Genomic DNA, 18,403 nt, shown 5'->3' on the forward strand with positions numbered 1-18,403 from the left:
GTTAGTGAACATAGTTTGTAAATATTGTAAATATCAATTTTATTAATAGAGAACTTGTAGCTATATTATTAATATTTTATCTATTCATACAGGTTACAGCTTATATTTCAGCGCATAATACGAAATCTTAGCGTAATAGCAATCTGAAATATTCATTGATTAGTCAGAATGAAATTGCTTCTACTGTAAGAGTACTAGTTTATAATTAATTATAATTATAAATTACAATTCCATCCGCAAAGCATATCGGCTACAATATTTAAGCGATCCTGACCAAATATTAGAGTACCGTCGTTGACTTGAAAAGCGGGTACACCGAACGCTCCAGCTTTTAAGGCGCTAGTTAATGAATTAATTATTAATGATAGATGAGTTAATACGACATAGTCAGATACGCGTAAATACTGATATTGATAAATTTGAGTTCATAAAGTTGTTATCCTACCGAGACATATTTTGTGCAAACTGATCTTTGATATTATCTTCTTCAGCTTTTGATAGAATGTCTTTAGCGTCATACCCAGCTTCTTCTATAACCTCAGCAACTACCTATTTGACACGAATTGAAACTGAATTTTGTTTACAGTTGCATAGATAACTTCTATACGAGATAGCATTTCTAATTTAATAACCTTATCATCACTTAAATCACGATCTGCTGTCCAAAGCTCTTGAACTAGTTTCCAAGTCGATAATAATAATAAGATTTACAGCGGTATATGTATTAAATGGATTGGTAACATAAAATATGGCAAAACAGGATATATGCTAGTGTATGAGTAATTCACGATTTGCTAGCTTACATATTTTTCTACGTAAATCTGCAGCATCGTTAACGAGAATCGCACGAAGCGTAGTGGTAGATATGTATGGAAACTTTGAGTTAAACTTGAATGGCATACCACCGCGGAGCGCTATTTGCATTTGCATGTCTCTACCGGTGGCTTTTAAAAAAGCTGGATTAGCAGCATCCAGAGCTGCCTCCTTTTTATAAGCATATCAATAACTTTCAGATTTAATTTGATATCAAAATTGCAAAGTTATTTTGCAATATTCTTCGGTATCAACTTACAACTGGTGCTTTGTTTGCTTGGATTAAACCTGGTAGCGACACAGGTACCCATTCTACATCTACAGTTACAGGCTTTAATTGTTCTACCAAACGTTCGATCTAAGTTTTTAGAACCATTTATATTGCAAATTTATTTATTCGTTTAAAAACGAAAAAAATTTAAGCAAAACTAATTTACCGCAACGGCTGCTATATAACTCCATGGGCTCACGAAATCGTAATAAAATGTAAGTTTAGCTCTATGACCAGGAGTCGCTGAACTTGGTAATCTTAGTCTCAATTCTGAGGCTTGATTATTGCCCAGTTCTCTTTCTACAAAATGTAATCGATCAGGTCCAAAATATATTTTGCGGGAGACACGAAAGCTAAGTAAAGTACATTATAATGGCATTAATAACAACAAATATAAATACGTATATGTGCGTTGCAGTGATGAATGCAATAGAAAGATGAACTTTTATCAAGATATTACCATGGTACACGAAATATACCAAGTTTATTTGCTTCTTCATTAAGTTTTTTCAACGGCTCTTCGCCTCTAGCTATCTGTTGCTGTACATTTAAGCTCAATCCTGCTTCCTTAGCAATATTCTCCAGTACCTAACATAATAATGGCATCAAAATATCAACGCCTTATCATCTAATGATATTATGATGGTTTGTAACAATGTTAAATTAAGTCTTTAATTTCAAAGCCAGGTACCGATAGCTACAATTCATGTTGAAGGGTATATTTGTTACTAACACTAAATCTCTTTAGAAGATAGACATCTCGCATCGTAAATCCTGTAATTCTACCTTACTATCTTGAATATCACAATCTTTTAGCCAATAGTGAGAGAATAAAGCCAACGATAGCTTTTCTCTGTCCCCGTTATTATCTATAGAAGCTAATAGCTTCTGCGGTGTACCATCTTGATCTTCATATCGAGGAGAGCGATTGATTGGAACATTATATCGTTCACACATCATTTTTAGATCTTTAAATTTTTAGATAATACGAGGTTTATTAGTAACAGTATGCGGTAATCTTTAGATGGTAAGATTTCAAGTTGATCTATTATAGCAAAGTTTAGGGAAGGAACTATTAACTGTATATATGAGTATGGATATTATATTGTGTTATTGATTGATAACCTGAACGAACAATATCATTGCTAAGTTCGGTAAACCGGAAACACAATTTTAATGATTTGCATTATACAATTAACTAAAATCTATATTTTCATAAATACTACGCAAACGTGATGTTAAAGATTGCAGCATGCTTGCGCGTAAGTTATGTTTTAATCATTCTACCTCTTTCCATCCAAACTTTCTTTGCGGAACAATCACCTTTAACTATAGGTGATCCAACACCGGCGCGATCCTTAATAGAGTCTGGAATCAAAGAAATTTACAATTTGTTTTAGTTCTGTGTCATTACGATTTTATTCGTAAATATTTAGGCGGATGTTGAATAAGTATATTCATGACCGTACGAGTGCAGTAGTTATTACATTTTCAGTAGGACTACTAAAGTGATTATAATTATTGCCAACTATATTCAACTTGTTATAAAGCAAAATTGATTCTGTAGCAAGCAGGATAATTTCGAAGTGATACCGTAAAAGTGAGGTTTTACATAGTAGCAAGAATCGATCGTATTGTAATGGGGGTTACATCGTCCATGAAATTATTTTAAAAGAGTAAAAATGATAGGTATTAAAAATTTAACTTTTAGCTACAATCTCACCGTAGATATTATACTTTACTGTACATTCCTGATTATCAAAGCATAAGAAGCACAGTTTTTCTTCAAAATTTTAGACGTAGTACGTTCTAAGTAATTCTAATAATTCTCATTACTGCATTTCATTCGGCATACAGTATTGCTGTGACCACCAAAACGATTCTATTTATAATTCGATTTACCGTAACTAAAAGAAGTTATAATATGCCACTACCAGGGACTACTGAAGAGAGAAGACATACGGTTATGAAGCTATCTTATATGTACTATATTACGATCATTTATCATTACGTTATCAATCCAAGCTAATAGAGATAAATCTATTACTGTACGTGAAAATAAAATCTTGGCAGCAACTGTTTTGCGGTATGAACTGCATGAGTATTCCTTTGCAAGAGCATTGCTATTCAGATCAGTAGCAGATTAAATTACTGAAGGTGCTGCCATAATTTTAGGATATAAATTTTTCCGTGATGTATCATAACACCGTATTACAAAGACACTCGAATAGATTATTTGCTTTATTTTATTGCTGTAGATGTTACATAGAAGTTGTGATGTAATCGCAGAGAGAGCAACGAAAGTAAAGTAGGGCTAAGTAGTTTATTAATTTAGCACTACTCAGACAATATCTTAGCGCTATAGTAGCATACCGAAGAAGCATATTAATTAATTATATTATCAACTACTGTACCGTACACTATAGAAATAAATCTGATCGGGAACTACTTGAGAAATAAGTAATCTCTGGCTCTACTCGATGTAGTCATGATCGCAGTTCAGATGTCGTCCATCGTATTTAAACTGTTTACTAGCAGGAGAAAATAAAAATTTTGTGATGTGGAGAGGAATATCAAGCACATCGATTCTATCAAATTAGAAGATATGTGGCTCGCACTTTGCATTACCTAAATAAATTGGCATCCATTGAATTTTTATCGGATTTTCTCGGGGTATGGAACGGAAAGCAGAAACTGCTAAATAGGAAAATGGGCAAGCAATATCATAATAAAACTCGACCTCGCTAGCCATCTTTGCTTTCAGTCCTGCATCTGCATACGGATTCTCAAATTGTAACAATAATACGATGACACAGTCGATGCTTAATTTATTGCAGACGTAGTCATGTTTACTGTTAAGTGTTTACACTTATTTCCTGTAGTCTAAAGTATAGTATTGTGAATACAGTTAGTACTTTATCTATTGTTACTCGTATAATCGAACTTTAAAAATAATATCATATGATTATGATTCTTTTTGGACTTTGGACATCTTTGACCTTCTACTAAGATGTCGAGGACATGTGATACAATCACATGAGTAGTATAACACCATGACTGAACTGTAAACATGGTTCTTCTAGTACTGTATACGTGTCTATCTGTATGCAATATGCACATTTGTCAAAGTACAAATACACCATAAATAATGACATACAGTAGATTAAGTATTTATGTCGTAATAGATTTCTGCCTATATAAGTTCGGTTGACTAAACTTTTTTATCATTGAGGTTTAATTTTACCTGTTGCTCGTTAATAACTGATTTTGTAGTTTTTACGAGTAAAATAGCGTTGATCGTATTAGTTAGAATAAAGTAAAAGTAGCTCAATATTCTGAAGTTTGCCTGTGTGACTGCAGTGCAGGAGGGTAGTTTTATGCTAAAACTAAAATAGTAGTTGATAGTAGTAAATTAGAAGAGCAGAATACTTTGCTTTATCCTTGTCAGGAGAGTAGCCCGTGACAACAGTAGACAGTATAACATTTACAATATAGCACAGTCAGGAACTTCTAAGCAGAAACATGCATGCAAAATAAAAAGTACGAGTACAGTAAGCAAAATACAGTTTAACGAGCGATGCATCGACTAGTCGAAATTAATGCACATTATACAGTACTGATTCTAAACCTATCTTTATCAGTAGCAGCATCAACACAACAGATATCAATCAAAATCAGTACGGGAACCTTAAAAAGGCATATCAGAGCATCTATGCTGCAGACTACCCGCTCGGCAATTTTAACCTTAAAGATGTTGTAGAACCTTATGTTAAGATCTTTTCGTGTTTAGTTCCTAGTTCGTCACTGTTTCATTCGTATATTTATCCTACATCTACAATCTACAATGTCAAGAAAGATTGTAGACCTTCCTTGTTAAATATATGTCTGATTTTCTTGCAATAAGATTAAAAGAATTCGCTCCAGTATACAGATCATAACTACTGGTACAACCATGAACTACTACAGTATATCTACATTGTACAGAGAAATAATGGTGCACTGTACGGGACGGTATAGTTCAGTTCCAGTATTATAGCATGTCATAACTTTGCACATTTTTATATTATGGTACCTAAAGTCAACGATTATTGTCTGTAAATATCAATTTTATTAATAGAGAATTTTAATCTTCGGCTATAGTATTGTATCTATTGATACTGGCTACAGCTTATATTCGAGTGCATGATATGAAATCTTAGCGTAAAAGCTACCTGAAATATTCATTGATTAGTCAGAATGAAATTGCATCTACTGTAAGAATACTAGCTTATAATTACAAATTACAATCCCATCCGCAAAGCATATTGGCTACAATATTTAAGCGATCCTGACCAAATATTAGAGAACCGTCGTTGACTTGAAAAGCGGTTACACCGAACGCTCCAACTTTTATGGCTCTAGTTAATGAATTAATTATTAATGATAGATGTGCGTATACTGTACGCAGATAGATGAGTTAATACGACATAGTCAGATAGGCGTAATTACTGATAATAATAAATTTGAGTTCATAAAGTTGCCATCTTACCAAGACATATTTTGTGTAAACTGATCTTTGATATTATCTTCTTCAGCTTTTGATAGAACGTCTTTAGCGTCATACCCAGCTTCTTCTATAACCTCAGCAACTACCTCTGTGACACGAATTGAAACTGAATTTGTTTATAGTTACGCAGATATGATAAAGTGTCTTCTCAAAAATACAAAAGAACTACAGTTTCTTGTAAACTTCACTTTATTACATAAGATTACGTTTCATTGTTGTAACTCTTTCCATCCTGATGAGCAATCGCTTTTAACTAACGGTGATCCGATACTAGTTCGATTTTTAACAGAGTCTGGAACGAAAATATCTGCTATCGGCTTTTGTTCTATACAACGGCAATATCACCGTAAATGGTTATACAGTCGGTGATAAGCAAGATAACGCTATGCTGATATTGTAACATATGGGCTTTGCAAAATAGCAGTAAAGATTCTAGGCATGGTAATTTCAAGGTTATTCTAGAGATAAATTATAAATCAGGGACTTTTTAAAATCGTGAAAATCCGTCAGAGAAGTTCTAAAATCACAAAGTGCTGCGTAGAATTACAGTAACGTTATTTGATGTAAGTTTATAGGAATTACTGTAATTGCCAACTGCGAATTCGTTTACTTTTCTATACATCTCCCAAAAAGCAACGCTATTATTTATTTCCCGCAAGTTATCTCAAACGGGGTTAGACAGTAAAGTATACTGAGCGTAAATTGATACTTCATTTTAGAATTAAATCTGCTACGGAAATGCAGCATATCAAATGTTTATGTTTGTATGAGCATCTTGTAGTATACTGTACTGTACATACTGTATAGTTCAGTATAGTCAGGTGTCTCAATTGCAAGTCCCTCATTAAGAACAGTAGTTGGACATTACAATTTGTTGTTGATTTTTAACCCCGCAAAATGCAGTAGGCGTCACTGGTACTCCGTTATAGCATGTTGATGCTATGTAGGCGTGCATTTAAAGGTAGATGATTTAATTATGATATCCACGATTGCTTATCTTCTTGTCGTATTCGTGTAGTGTCATTATCAATAATAGCTATTTATCCATGTGATATACTGTACTGCATAGCAATCGATAATGCATGCAAATGCAAACTGATGATGTTATTCTACTGTACTGTACTATATACTGTACAATCTGGCATATGCAGCAGGCTCTGTCGGCTAATGAAGAGCATAAGTTGTGTACACTGTAAGCAGTGAGTCAGCGAAAGTAAGCCCGTCGACGGCCTTGCTTAGTGGAATAATTAGGCCAGAAGAAATGGTCAGTAAACTAGTCCATTTTATGCTAACTTCTTCAAAGTCATTTGTCTATCGTACAGTATGCGGATCAAGATGTTCATTTGTATAGTGTTCAGTAGTCAGGAACCAACTGAATCACTCCACCAGCATTCTACTGTACAGTACAATAAGTGTACAGTACTAGAGTTCATACTAGCAAATGTATTGAAGGTTCGTACTACTCTCAATCAGCATGGAAGACAAGAAATTGTACACGTAGTTGAAATTAGTGTAAAATTAATCAACTACTAACTCCTATTCTCCCTTTCTTGTACAGTATTGAAAAAGCGACGGCTTCTATACGTACGCCGTTCACACTTACAACGCATTATCTTAACAAAATCGAACAAATATAGCGAAGTATATCATAGGGTGGACCGTGCACACTGTACAGGAAGTGGTTGTACTATTTGGAGTTAATACGAACAACTGTGTTGAAGGTTCGTGCTGTACTACTCTCAATCAGCATGGAAAACAAGAGATTGTACACGTACTGTAGTTGAAATTAGTGTAAAATTAATCAGCAACTAACTCCAATTCTCCCTTTCTTGTACAGTATTGAAAAAGCGACAGCTTCTATACGTACAGTACGCCGTTCACACTTCCAACGCATTATCCTTACAGTATGTAATAGAGTGGACAGAGTACACAGTACTGTACAGTAAGTGATTGCATTGCCATCAATTGACAATAACGCTCAGTCGCCTACAGACTACAACAACACACCTATAGTAAGCATAACTTTGGACATCGGCGCATGACCAGAATTTGGACACCTTTGACCTTTTCAACTCACCAAGAAAACAGAATCGAGCACAGTACTGCACTGAATTGTACAATGTGTTTCTTTTCGTTTCCAACTTTTGCATGGCCAATGATTACTATGTGCTTCGACTGTTCTCGCATCGCTATAAAATGGTATAAAGTGAAGCAATTTTACCTTAGTTTCAGTAATACTAGTACAAACTCACATCGCTTTGCTGACGGTTTACGATAATGTTAATAAATTTCTCTACTTCGGAGTCTGAAAGAAAATAAACACATTAGTACAGTACTAGACGTGTTCAGTACAGTATACTCACTTTTTACAGTACAAATACTGTACAATACACTGTACAGGACAGTACTGGATACTGTAATGATTGATTATATGGAACAGTATAGTTTATAATTATTTATTCCCCAGTACAGTACAGTAGTGGTGAGACACTTGCTGGTGCACATTGCAACAACAATCCTGAGAAAATATGGCACGTCTGGTAGAATTCTATTATGATATTGCATGTCCATTTTCCTACGTTGCAACGTATTCATTGCGTTCACTTCTTAGTAGAAGTGATGTAAAGGTAATTTGGAAGCCTGTTCATTTTGGTAAGTTCTCCATTTTTACTGTTTCTTCTTTCTAAATGTACTGCTACACCGTATACAAAACCAAAACATCAGTCAATCGAATTGTAACCTCCCCATTTTGCGCAGAGATCTGCCCATCTCTTTCTCCTCGTCTTATAGTAGTTTCGAGTTACACACTGTTCAATTGTAAAGTTGTACATCATTTCAATTTCAACAAGTGAATACTATCGGGTATAATGAATGAATTCCACAGCTTTATACCATTGCATTATTCGTACTAAGCCTCCTAAAGTGGTCATATTTCAAACTCTGTCTGTCGACAATGTCCTATGCTTATTGCATACTCTCTACTTTTATAGAATAATCGGATCGTATTTCTACAGCATTTAATATCCAAGGATCTTGTACATGACATGCTAGACTAATAGTAATTGCGTGTGTGTGTCGATTCATTTTCAAGTTGCTGTATCAGTGCTAGCTTGTTGCGAGTCTTTAACATTATAATTTACATTAGCTAAATAATGTACGATATTCCAACTACAGTGACTACCCTGCATTGATCAACGTTATAGTTAGATGAATTTTGCTATGCACTTATTCTATTTTATGTGGATGTAGGAAGCATAGACCCCGGCACCGTTATTGGATCACCGATAGTAGATCGTCCTAGCTCGTCGAAGTCAAATTGGATCTATCAAGGTACTACTACCAAAATCAAATGGATATAGCTGAAACTTCTATAAGAAGCTGATGAAAGCCTACATATGCTCTTTGTGTTTAAAATATAAATCAGTTTAATGTTCAGATCAACACTGTCAGCTATCTTATCTTATATAAGCTTAAATAGAAAGAGCAAATGTTAGTTAAGTTTTGTGATGTATTAGCTTAAATGCAATGACTGCAACCGATCATGTTGAGTGAGATTTATTTACAATTGAAGTTACTCTGGGAATTGCAAATAGAACATTTCCCTTTACTTGTATACTCTTCTTCAAGTATGGCTAAATATTTGAAAGTTGAGAAACTTACCTCAGCATGCACTTTATGTACTATATTTAGACGGCCAGACAGATACTAGTTTCAAAATGTCGAAAACAGATTATTAATAGCTTCTGTTTATCTCAATGAATAGATTTACAGATGATGATTAGCAGACTGCAAGTTCCCATTAGGCGACAAGCGAAACATTTAGATCAAGGAGGAAGTGCACAGAGGCTGCTTGCTTCAATAGATGATAATAGTAACCGTCAAAAACTATCGCTGGCTTTATTTAGACACTATTGGCAAAATGGAGGAGATATTCAGAGCATACAGGTTATTACTATTTCAATACAAAACGATTATATTTGTATGTTATATTATATTAGTTATAGGCAACAATTCCATCGTACGTAATAAAATTAGACATAATGTGGTTAATTGTATGTTAGATTACGCACACTAAAATAACGTAGCAGCTTTAAGTAAAAGAGATTCATCTTAAATCAGTTTTAGAATTTACATTAACAATCAAGGGCTATTCGAACAGTTTTAGAGGATACTATCGATATTAAAAAGCGTAAAAAGTGATTTCTTTCTAAAGGAAAAAGTAGGATCTGGTTTGACCAACTGCATGCTAAATGGACTTGCCTAAAAATTGAATAACTAATTTTCTATTCCGAGCTCGAACCATATAATACTTCTTAGCAATAGGGTTATATTCTTCAAAGTTATTCTAAGATTTTCTATATTTTCGTTACTATTGAAGAATTTGAAAGAAGTAGCCCTCGATGTGGGACTATCCATGGATGTTAATAAACAGATTGAAATCGGTGCTGATAATTTAAACAATTTTAATACTGAATCAACCAATAAAGGTGTCTACCGTCTACCAGGGTAAGCTCGGGATAATGGATTCTCTATCTCAAATACTACCGTTGCTTGCTCTGCAAACCAATAGAATTGCATAAAATCTTAACATCAGTACGCGTACGTACGAATATTTTATTTATAGCTTCTTTGTTGACGGCAAACTTTATCATGGAATGGATCGATTGCATTTTGTAGAGAAGATTCTTGGTAATCCATCGGCTAGAGAGTTAAGATTAGCACTACCGAATAATGTAGCTACCGACCATAAGGCTAAACTTACCTTCTACTTTGATTTTGCCAGCCCATGGAGTCACATTGCTAATACTTATGTATATGATTAAGAATTAGATGCTTTCAGCTAGCCTATCTGATACAGAGCATACCATAGAATGATGATATAACATTGCACTATCTTTGCCCTTAGATGTCCTCTTTCTTGAAAGAATTACATCCAGTAAATGTTGAGGTTGAATATGTGCCAGTAATTTTAGGCGCTATTATGCAAGCACTAGGCACTTCAATTGTAAGTAACATTGGCTATGTTCAAATCGCAACCACAAAATCTAGTTTGTGTCCAATACCAGCAGAATTGAAATGATCATTAAGTAGTGATGCGTAATACTGTTGCTAGATTCCGGTACAGAAGATACAGCGATCGAAAGTTCGTGCAAGCAGAGCAGATATGCATGAATACCTTCACCACTTTGGAAATATAACTCTTAAAATGAATTCTCATTTTCCTATACAAACGTTGATGTCTCTTCGAGTTGCTATAGCTAATGATAGCGCAGATCTTCGAAGAAGAATATGTATGTGGTTATTACTGTTAGTGCCGTTATTACAAGAAAAAATTTTTTATGTAACAGCTTTACTATGATAATTTTACTAATAGTTGAAGCAGCTTGGATCAATAATCAGAACATTTCTAAGACTGAGGTGAATTATCACTATAGGGTTATTCTTTTTAGATTAATTATCGTTTATTTTAGTTTATTTTTTATTGGCTTTGATTCGTAGGTACTAGCCGGAATTATTGAAGAGGCCGGCTTAAATTCGACAACACTTCTTAAGCAGGCACAAGAAGCGAGTGTGAAGTCACAGCTTAAAAATAATGTTATGCGGTATGCTAGTAAAGGCCTATGTAAAGTGTTGATATCATGATTGGCTGCAGAATAGATTATAAATTTTGATCTAAATTTATAGCGCAATCAAAGCTGGAGTTTTTGGCGTGCCGAGCTTTCAAGTTAACTCAGGACCTACAATCTTTGGTGCGGACAGAATGAATATCGTTGCTGATATGATTTGCGGTTGGGAATACGTACCAGGAAATAATTCTAAACTATAAAAAGACGCGAAGTAACTATTCGTCTCAAAAGACGTAAGATATCGTATCTCATTAATAAGTTGTTAATCGCTATTAAGTGATATGATAATTGCTAGCGTATCGCCATCGCTATATTTCATGCTATAACGACCGATTAATGGTTATGCTTTTATTAAAATTAGGTATGAACTCTAGAAAGGAATGTAGTTTATTGTTCTAAAAATGTGAATGGTATTGGAAGAAAAAGAATATGTTCATCTTGATAATTGAAACTCTATGGCTACCATTATTTCTGAAGGAACACAACTTCGTAAATTTTTATGATACATCAGTGGAGTCTTAACAACTCTAAAGTATGACTGTCTACCTACGGAGCTGCATGTTTTTAAAGAGAATGCAAATGGAACTTATTTTCATCTAGCTGAATGCCAATCACGTATTAGTTGCCTTTCGCATTATAATGTCAGATTTACCTTAAGGTTTATAGACTACTGTAAAATCTAATGTTATAATGGATGAAATATCTCAAGCACTGGTAGGCTAAAATCGCATTCGTAATCTCAGCAATTAAGATACTATACCTGTGTTAATAAATTTTTGGTGATGATGTAGTTATATTGTAAACCCCTTAATCGCTGAAAAGGGATTCTGAATTCTGTGTTAAAATATCAGTAGAATAGGATGTATTGCTGCTATGTTAATTGGTAAGTAAATAAATACAATTGCAATATCTTTGATAATAAATTTTATCAAATAAGTTTATCGACAAGATTATTATAGCTTCTGGAAGGGAATACTGATTGGGAATTTAGTCACTTATGTAATAACTTAAGGCAGTTATGTAAGTCTGCTTCGATTTTTATTGTCTCCATTGTTCTAAATGAAAAAATATTCAGATGACGGGTTCGCATGCTCAAGCAGTGCATTATGGTGACCATACAAATATTGCTTTATTGCATTTATAAGCAATGTAGAAGCAATATACTAACAAAGTAAAATTAAATCTTTCGTACGTATACATACTATCAGCCCCTACATAGGAAGTGCAAACCGTGTTTCTGAAATTTATTCTATCAACCTGGAAAGATATAGTAGCCAACAAACGTAACGTATACTGGTATTTAAAGGCTAAGCATCAGGAATTTAAATAGCGGTAGCTTCCTGCAAGACTTAACACTTTGATAATTAGAAATTTATATTAATTCGTAACTAATTGTTACAGTATCATTATAATAGTAAATAAAAATCAAAACTATGAAAGACATCTACATTAACTATAATTCCAGCCACATATCATATCCGCTAAGACGTTCAATCGATCCTGCCCAAAGATTATAGGTCCGTCGTTAAGTTGGAAGGTGGGAACACCGAATGCTCCATTTTCGAGAGCCCTATTCGTATTTTAATAAAAAAGACATGATAAAATCAATATTAAAAAGTGAAAATTTATAAATATCTGAAAGATGTAATCAATCTGTATTATACGAGACCGTAACCTGGTGGTATTGTGCCTTAGTTGGTTTCTGACTTGGTCACTTTTAACTTCTGTTAAAATTTTTGAAGAACTTAAGCCACTCTCTTCAATTATTTCGGCTACAACCTGTAATCGTTGTTATAATAAATTTTAAAAGTATCAGCTATTTAATGAACTACTCTCAGCGTAATATAGATATCGAAAATTAAATGTAAAGTAACTTACTTTATCATCACCAATGTTCCGATTTTCTTCCCAGGCAGCTTTAACTGGTTGAGATTAGAGAAAATATTGCTTACTAATATTCTTTATTATGGTTGTATCTATAGAACTATGTTATCTTCATCTTCCTTAATAAAACAATTAGAAGTATTAAATTCTAGTTATCATATCTAACTACATGTACATAATAGTCTTACATATTCTACTGCGAAGCTCGGAGCTGTTGTTAACAATTGTCGCACGTAATGGCGTGATTGTTGGCATGGGAAAGCTAGCATTAAATTTAAAGCTGCCATTTCCTAGATAATCTAGATGATCATATATATCGGCCATGGTTGCTTTCACTATGGCAGGCTTTATTGCTTGTATTGGTACCTGTAACATCAAGCAACAGCCAGGTATTATTTAAACTCAGATAACATGAAAAGCTATGAAAGACTATGGCTAGCTAATACATCCAAATTATGTTCAACTTACGATCGGGTTTCCTAGAGTTTTGAAGATTCCTCCAATAACAACAGGCACATACTCAACTTCTACGTTAATAGGACTCAGCTCTTTCACAAAGTTGGGTAGCTGCAGCGAATTAGTAAATATTTTACATTAGTGAAATTTGGTTTAACGATCATATAATCTTCAGATTAGAATATCATCAATATTATTTCATCTACTAACGCGAATAGATGCTATATAGCTCCAGTAACTGCTAAAATCAAAATAAAATGTCAACTTAGCATCACGACTAGCGGCAGCAGAATCCGGTGTTGCTAATCTCAACTCTCTTGCAGATTTGTTGCCAATGGCTCTTTCCACAAAATGTAATCTATCAACTCCACGAAATAGCTTTCCCGAGACGTAGAAACTATATTCAAAGTTGAATCAAAATTAAGCTGCGACAAAAATAGCACTTTATCATTACCATATTGACGGAATTACGTGCCTGGGCAATCGATATACACCTCTTTCAGATGCTTCCTCGTTGAACGACTGTAATTGGCTTTCCCCTTTGTCTATTTGCTCCTTAACATTCACTGATAGCCCAAGCTCTTTTACCACAGACTCTAATGACTTTCAATAGCAAGTTTAGTTAATACTTATTCATATGAACATTGAAGCTAATATATGGGCATAAAGGCATATAATTACAATTGAATCTGCACTAAAGTAAATTATCAAAAAATTTCTCTCTTTAGTACCACATTTGTAGTAATTATAACGAAATAGGCGTTTATCATTTCCTTGTTAAGGCAATCTTTCAATCTCGTTGGAATTGACTACTTTAAGGGCACTATACTAACTTCGCTTTCTAGAATATCAGAATTCCTCTCCCAGTACTGTTGATATAAAGCTACAGACAACTGTTGCCTGATGGTATTGTCATCAATTGATGCTAATAATCTTTGAGCGTTGTGGCTGCGCTCGAGATTGTTGTTCTTAGCTTCCAAATGAGCTGGTATTTGCAGCCTTTTTGCTGTTATTTGAAGGTCTATAGTTGATATAAGAGGAGAGAATAAGTAGAGTCAGGATAAGTGCAAACCGTATAGCAGTATTAAGTTAATGCCTTGAGATATTTAGATGGCATTTATAAGGTACAAATACTGTACACGTTAACTTTAGTTCATTAACGTCACTAATTTGAAAATTACTATGCGCCTACTGTACATGATACGAAAAGTGACGACCTCTCTGCATCCATTTCAACTTGGAAGAATTACGAATTCCATCGTCGGTGCTTGTATTTCCTAAAATTGAACCTACGATACGAGATAAAACCAACATAGGATTGCATTAAGCTCCATATTTACAATGAGGCCAAAGTTTGCTATGGCTTTAAGATAGTCCGGCAGATGCATGAACGACATAACAAACAACACTTTCCAGCTGGCGACTAAGTACATTTGTCAGATTTAATCTTTAACTTTAATAATGACGAAATTGTGGTCTATTTAGTATCTAAAAAATAATATTGGCGAATATTACTAAATAGCAATGAGAGAGCACTGGTGAAATGCAGCGAGATCTTATTTATTATTTGTTACGCGAACGTGTAAGGGCGGTTAAGGTTAGCAGTTATAGTATTGATGTTGATGTACCCGTTTAGTATCATAAGGATCACCAATTTACTTGAAAATAATAAATTTTAGCCACTTGGCAAGCGAAGTTTTGCAATATGTTATTCTATTATGTGCAAGGTATGCAAAACCATATTGTTACGCAACATTTACAATCCAACATTAATATATAATTCATGATTGAAATGCATTTGGATATATTTTTGTAGATCGTTACCTTCCAAAGTAGAACTATAATATTCACTATCATCTGGAACTATTTTATATACTCGCATTATCATGAAAAAGCCCTTGCATTACGAGTATGAACTATGATATTATTTAAGTAGCTGCAGCAATTATTTAATTAAGAGTGAAAAGAATTCATCCACTTTGACTTTCATCAAATTACATCCATCAATGATCATTGTTGTGATTTTTCGAATTCATCAACCAGTACCTATCAACATGTGAATATTAGGACTCCCCTTGGCCTCACGTAGGGCTAGAAATAAAAATAGTAGTATCAACAACACTAGCAACGAGCAGTAGGGTAGGGTCGGGCAGCTCCCAGCTTGTAATGTCGCTCGATCCAGCAAGCGGTGCCCAGTAAAACATTGCTTCGCTTAATAGTACGATTGCAGCTGGTTTTATCTTACCGTCAAATAGATCGTAATCGTTGCACTGAAATGATTCTGTGATTGAACATACTGAAGCCCAATTACGTTAAATTAGTCAATAGATGTTTCTATCGATAAGTATTGCTATAAGATGATTCATTAATACAGCTGGATTTATCTTACTGTCAAATAGATCGTAGTCGTGATTCTGTGATTGAACATACTGAAGCCCAACTACGTTAAATTAGTCAATAGATGTTTCTATCGATAAATATTATTACAAGGTGATTCATTAATACAGCTGGATTTATCTTACTGTCAAATAGATCTTAGTCGTAGCACTGAAATGATTCTGTGATTGAACATACTGCAGCCCAATTACGTTAAATTAGTCAATAGATGTTTCTATCGATAAGTATTGTTACAAGATGATTCATTAATACTAGCTCGGCAGACAGTTCAATAAAATCAGTTCCTCGTTGAGTGACTTCGGAGCAAAGGTATCTAAGCTGATGTGAGTAGATAAGCGATACTGAATCCCTGAGACTTCTAAAAATTTACAAATTCGTTTTCAAGTAAACCTTGTCACAACGCTGCTTCGTAATACTTACCAATAGTAATCGGCTTCCATAGTACTTTTACCTCCTTATTTCTTAGCAATGGCCGAATAGCATAAGAAGAGAGGTAGGAGAAGGGACAAGCAACATCATAATAGAACTCAATCAGCCGCGACATTGAACGTTTTTGGTTGACAAACTATAAACGATTAATTAATACAACAAGATGTGCAACGGCGGCGATCCGCCTATACGGTAGCTCTTACCGGCTTATCCGCTATACAGGTCTACAGCGCTGTATCTTATTTGGCCCATTGTGCACTATACTCTACAGTAACAGACATTGCACGTTCGTGTACAATGCCAATCAAGAAATGGAATGAATTAATTAAGACTAAACTTCCTGCACTACGCTGTAAATTGAGAGCTTCTATATGTTTCAATGGACTTCGAGCCTGTAATTTTACAAATATTGGTACCACTGAGAATGAAAACATTTTTACTGTTGTTCAGTGTACCGAATAATTCATACTGATAGCTTATCCACCACTGTTGATCGCTAAAAGCAATGTTGTGCAATGGAGCAAAAAGGCAACCCCAACTTAATCAAATTGTTGATTTTCTAACCCGAAATGAATGCAATCGCTATACAAACACTGTATCTGTACAGTGTAGAGTGCCAATAATGGATTAATACTACACTTCTTCCACTTCGTTGCAAATTGAGATTTTCTATATGATTCAATATACATTGCTGTAGACTTCTACAGCTAGTAATTTTACAAATGATTGGTATCGCTGAGAATGGAAACATTTTTACTGTTGTGCATCCCTTTTTAGTTAGTTGGTCGGTTAGATAGTCAACTAGTTTATCAATTGCTATTGAATTGTAAAGACTATAATCTTGGGTGCCAAGATTTCTTCAGTAATAAATAGTAGTAAATCTCTGACTACCTCGTCTACACTATCAGTGACGCTATAATTATACTATAGTATTCGGTCGTTGGGACTGAATTATTTAGTAATATAGCTAATTTCGCCTCTTTAAGTCAGTAAGTGGCGTTCTCCGCAAGGATTGGCGTGTGTAGACTACTTTGTCACTAGTGGTGTGTGACAGTGCTTGTTATGGTTTAAGATATTATTAATTAACAATGTGATAATGTTATTGAAGTAGAAGTAGACGGTTACGTTTAGATAATCGTAAATATTATGATCTGTTGAAAAATTGTGAGGTTCAATCGTTAAAGGACTTCCATTAACGAATGTGTAGAAGTAAGGTACTTAATATGCCAATGACGTGTAATAACCAAAATGGCGGTTGTCACACTTGTAGGGAATCTGTTAAATCTTAAACAGGATTTAAGTTGTTAATTGGGGCTATAATATTATTAGCGCATAATATCAATTAACACATATTTGTCCGATAGTAATTAATAGGATTACAAAGTTATAGAAAAGACTAAGTTATGTATAAGAATAATTAACAGATTGCAAAGGTGTAGAATTGATACAAGTATATAAGAGGTGGTAATTTACCTCGCTGGAGAGGAGGAAAATAAGGAGACTTAATAAAGTTAGTTTAGTAAATTTATCCAGACGCTTCTAGTCCGCTGAGGTCCTTCGCTGAAGAAGAGTGAATAGTGACGCTTGGTAGCAGTTTTACTGTATGACAGAAGAGAGTAGGATAAGTGTGGAAAGGGAACTCGATTGTTACAAACGACGTTGTGACAGTGCTATACTTCTACAGCTCGTAATTTTACCAATATTGCTACAAATGCCTCGCTCGAGTTGGGTTTCGGCTTGACTTTGCTGCAAAGGGACAACTTCTGTATGTTTCAATATGCAGTGCTGTACTTTTACAGCTAATAATTTTACAAATATGGCTACAAATTTCCTCCCTCGAGTTGGCTTTCAGATTGACTTTGCACATCCCTAGCTAAAAGTCCAAGGATAGTAAGAGTAATCCTACCAGCAGAGCTTCAATATTAACTGATTAATTAATTAATTATCAAGGCATACAGTATAGCACAACACAGTAGATAG

General features: G+C 34.4%; 3 protein-coding genes across 3 annotated transcripts; 1 reads left to right on the forward strand and 2 right to left on the reverse strand.

Moving 5' to 3' along the window:
- Positions 1 to 215: 215 nt before the first annotated feature.
- TRIADDRAFT_63921 (uncharacterized protein) lies at positions 216 to 3,836 on the reverse strand (the record flags this gene model as incomplete). The annotated part of the gene is made up of 10 exons (XM_002112195.1): positions 216 to 339; positions 446 to 549; positions 633 to 676; positions 903 to 984; positions 1,073 to 1,171; positions 1,251 to 1,437; positions 1,545 to 1,672; positions 1,871 to 2,052; positions 2,372 to 2,452; positions 3,713 to 3,836. The coding sequence occupies 10 exons, from the start codon at positions 3,834 to 3,836 to the stop codon at positions 216 to 218; spliced, it is 1,155 nt and encodes a 384-aa protein (XP_002112231.1).
- A 4,322-nt stretch (positions 3,837 to 8,158) lies between these two features.
- On the forward strand, positions 8,159 to 11,457 carry TRIADDRAFT_56055 (uncharacterized protein; the record flags this gene model as incomplete). The annotated part of the gene is made up of 8 exons (XM_002111686.1): positions 8,159 to 8,282; positions 8,880 to 8,960; positions 9,394 to 9,575; positions 10,009 to 10,136; positions 10,255 to 10,441; positions 10,537 to 10,635; positions 11,130 to 11,233; positions 11,316 to 11,457. The coding sequence occupies 8 exons, from the start codon at positions 8,159 to 8,161 to the stop codon at positions 11,455 to 11,457; spliced, it is 1,047 nt and encodes a 348-aa protein (XP_002111722.1).
- Positions 11,458 to 12,706: 1,249 nt separating this feature from the next.
- TRIADDRAFT_56056 (uncharacterized protein) lies at positions 12,707 to 16,538 on the reverse strand (the record flags this gene model as incomplete). Its single annotated transcript, XM_002112196.1, has 10 exons — positions 12,707 to 12,827; positions 12,933 to 13,036; positions 13,136 to 13,179; positions 13,330 to 13,507; positions 13,610 to 13,708; positions 13,808 to 13,994; positions 14,052 to 14,200; positions 14,431 to 14,618; positions 15,644 to 15,688; positions 16,415 to 16,538. 10 exons carry the CDS (start codon positions 16,536 to 16,538, stop codon positions 12,707 to 12,709), a joined length of 1,239 nt encoding a protein of 412 aa, XP_002112232.1.
- Between the last annotated feature and the right edge of the window lie 1,865 nt (positions 16,539 to 18,403).

The sequence above is a fragment of the Trichoplax adhaerens genome, genomic scaffold, assembly GCF_000150275.1.
Source record: "Trichoplax adhaerens TRIADscaffold_4 genomic scaffold, whole genome shotgun sequence".
NCBI classification, from domain to species: Eukaryota; Metazoa; Placozoa; class Uniplacotomia; order Trichoplacea; family Trichoplacidae; genus Trichoplax; species Trichoplax adhaerens.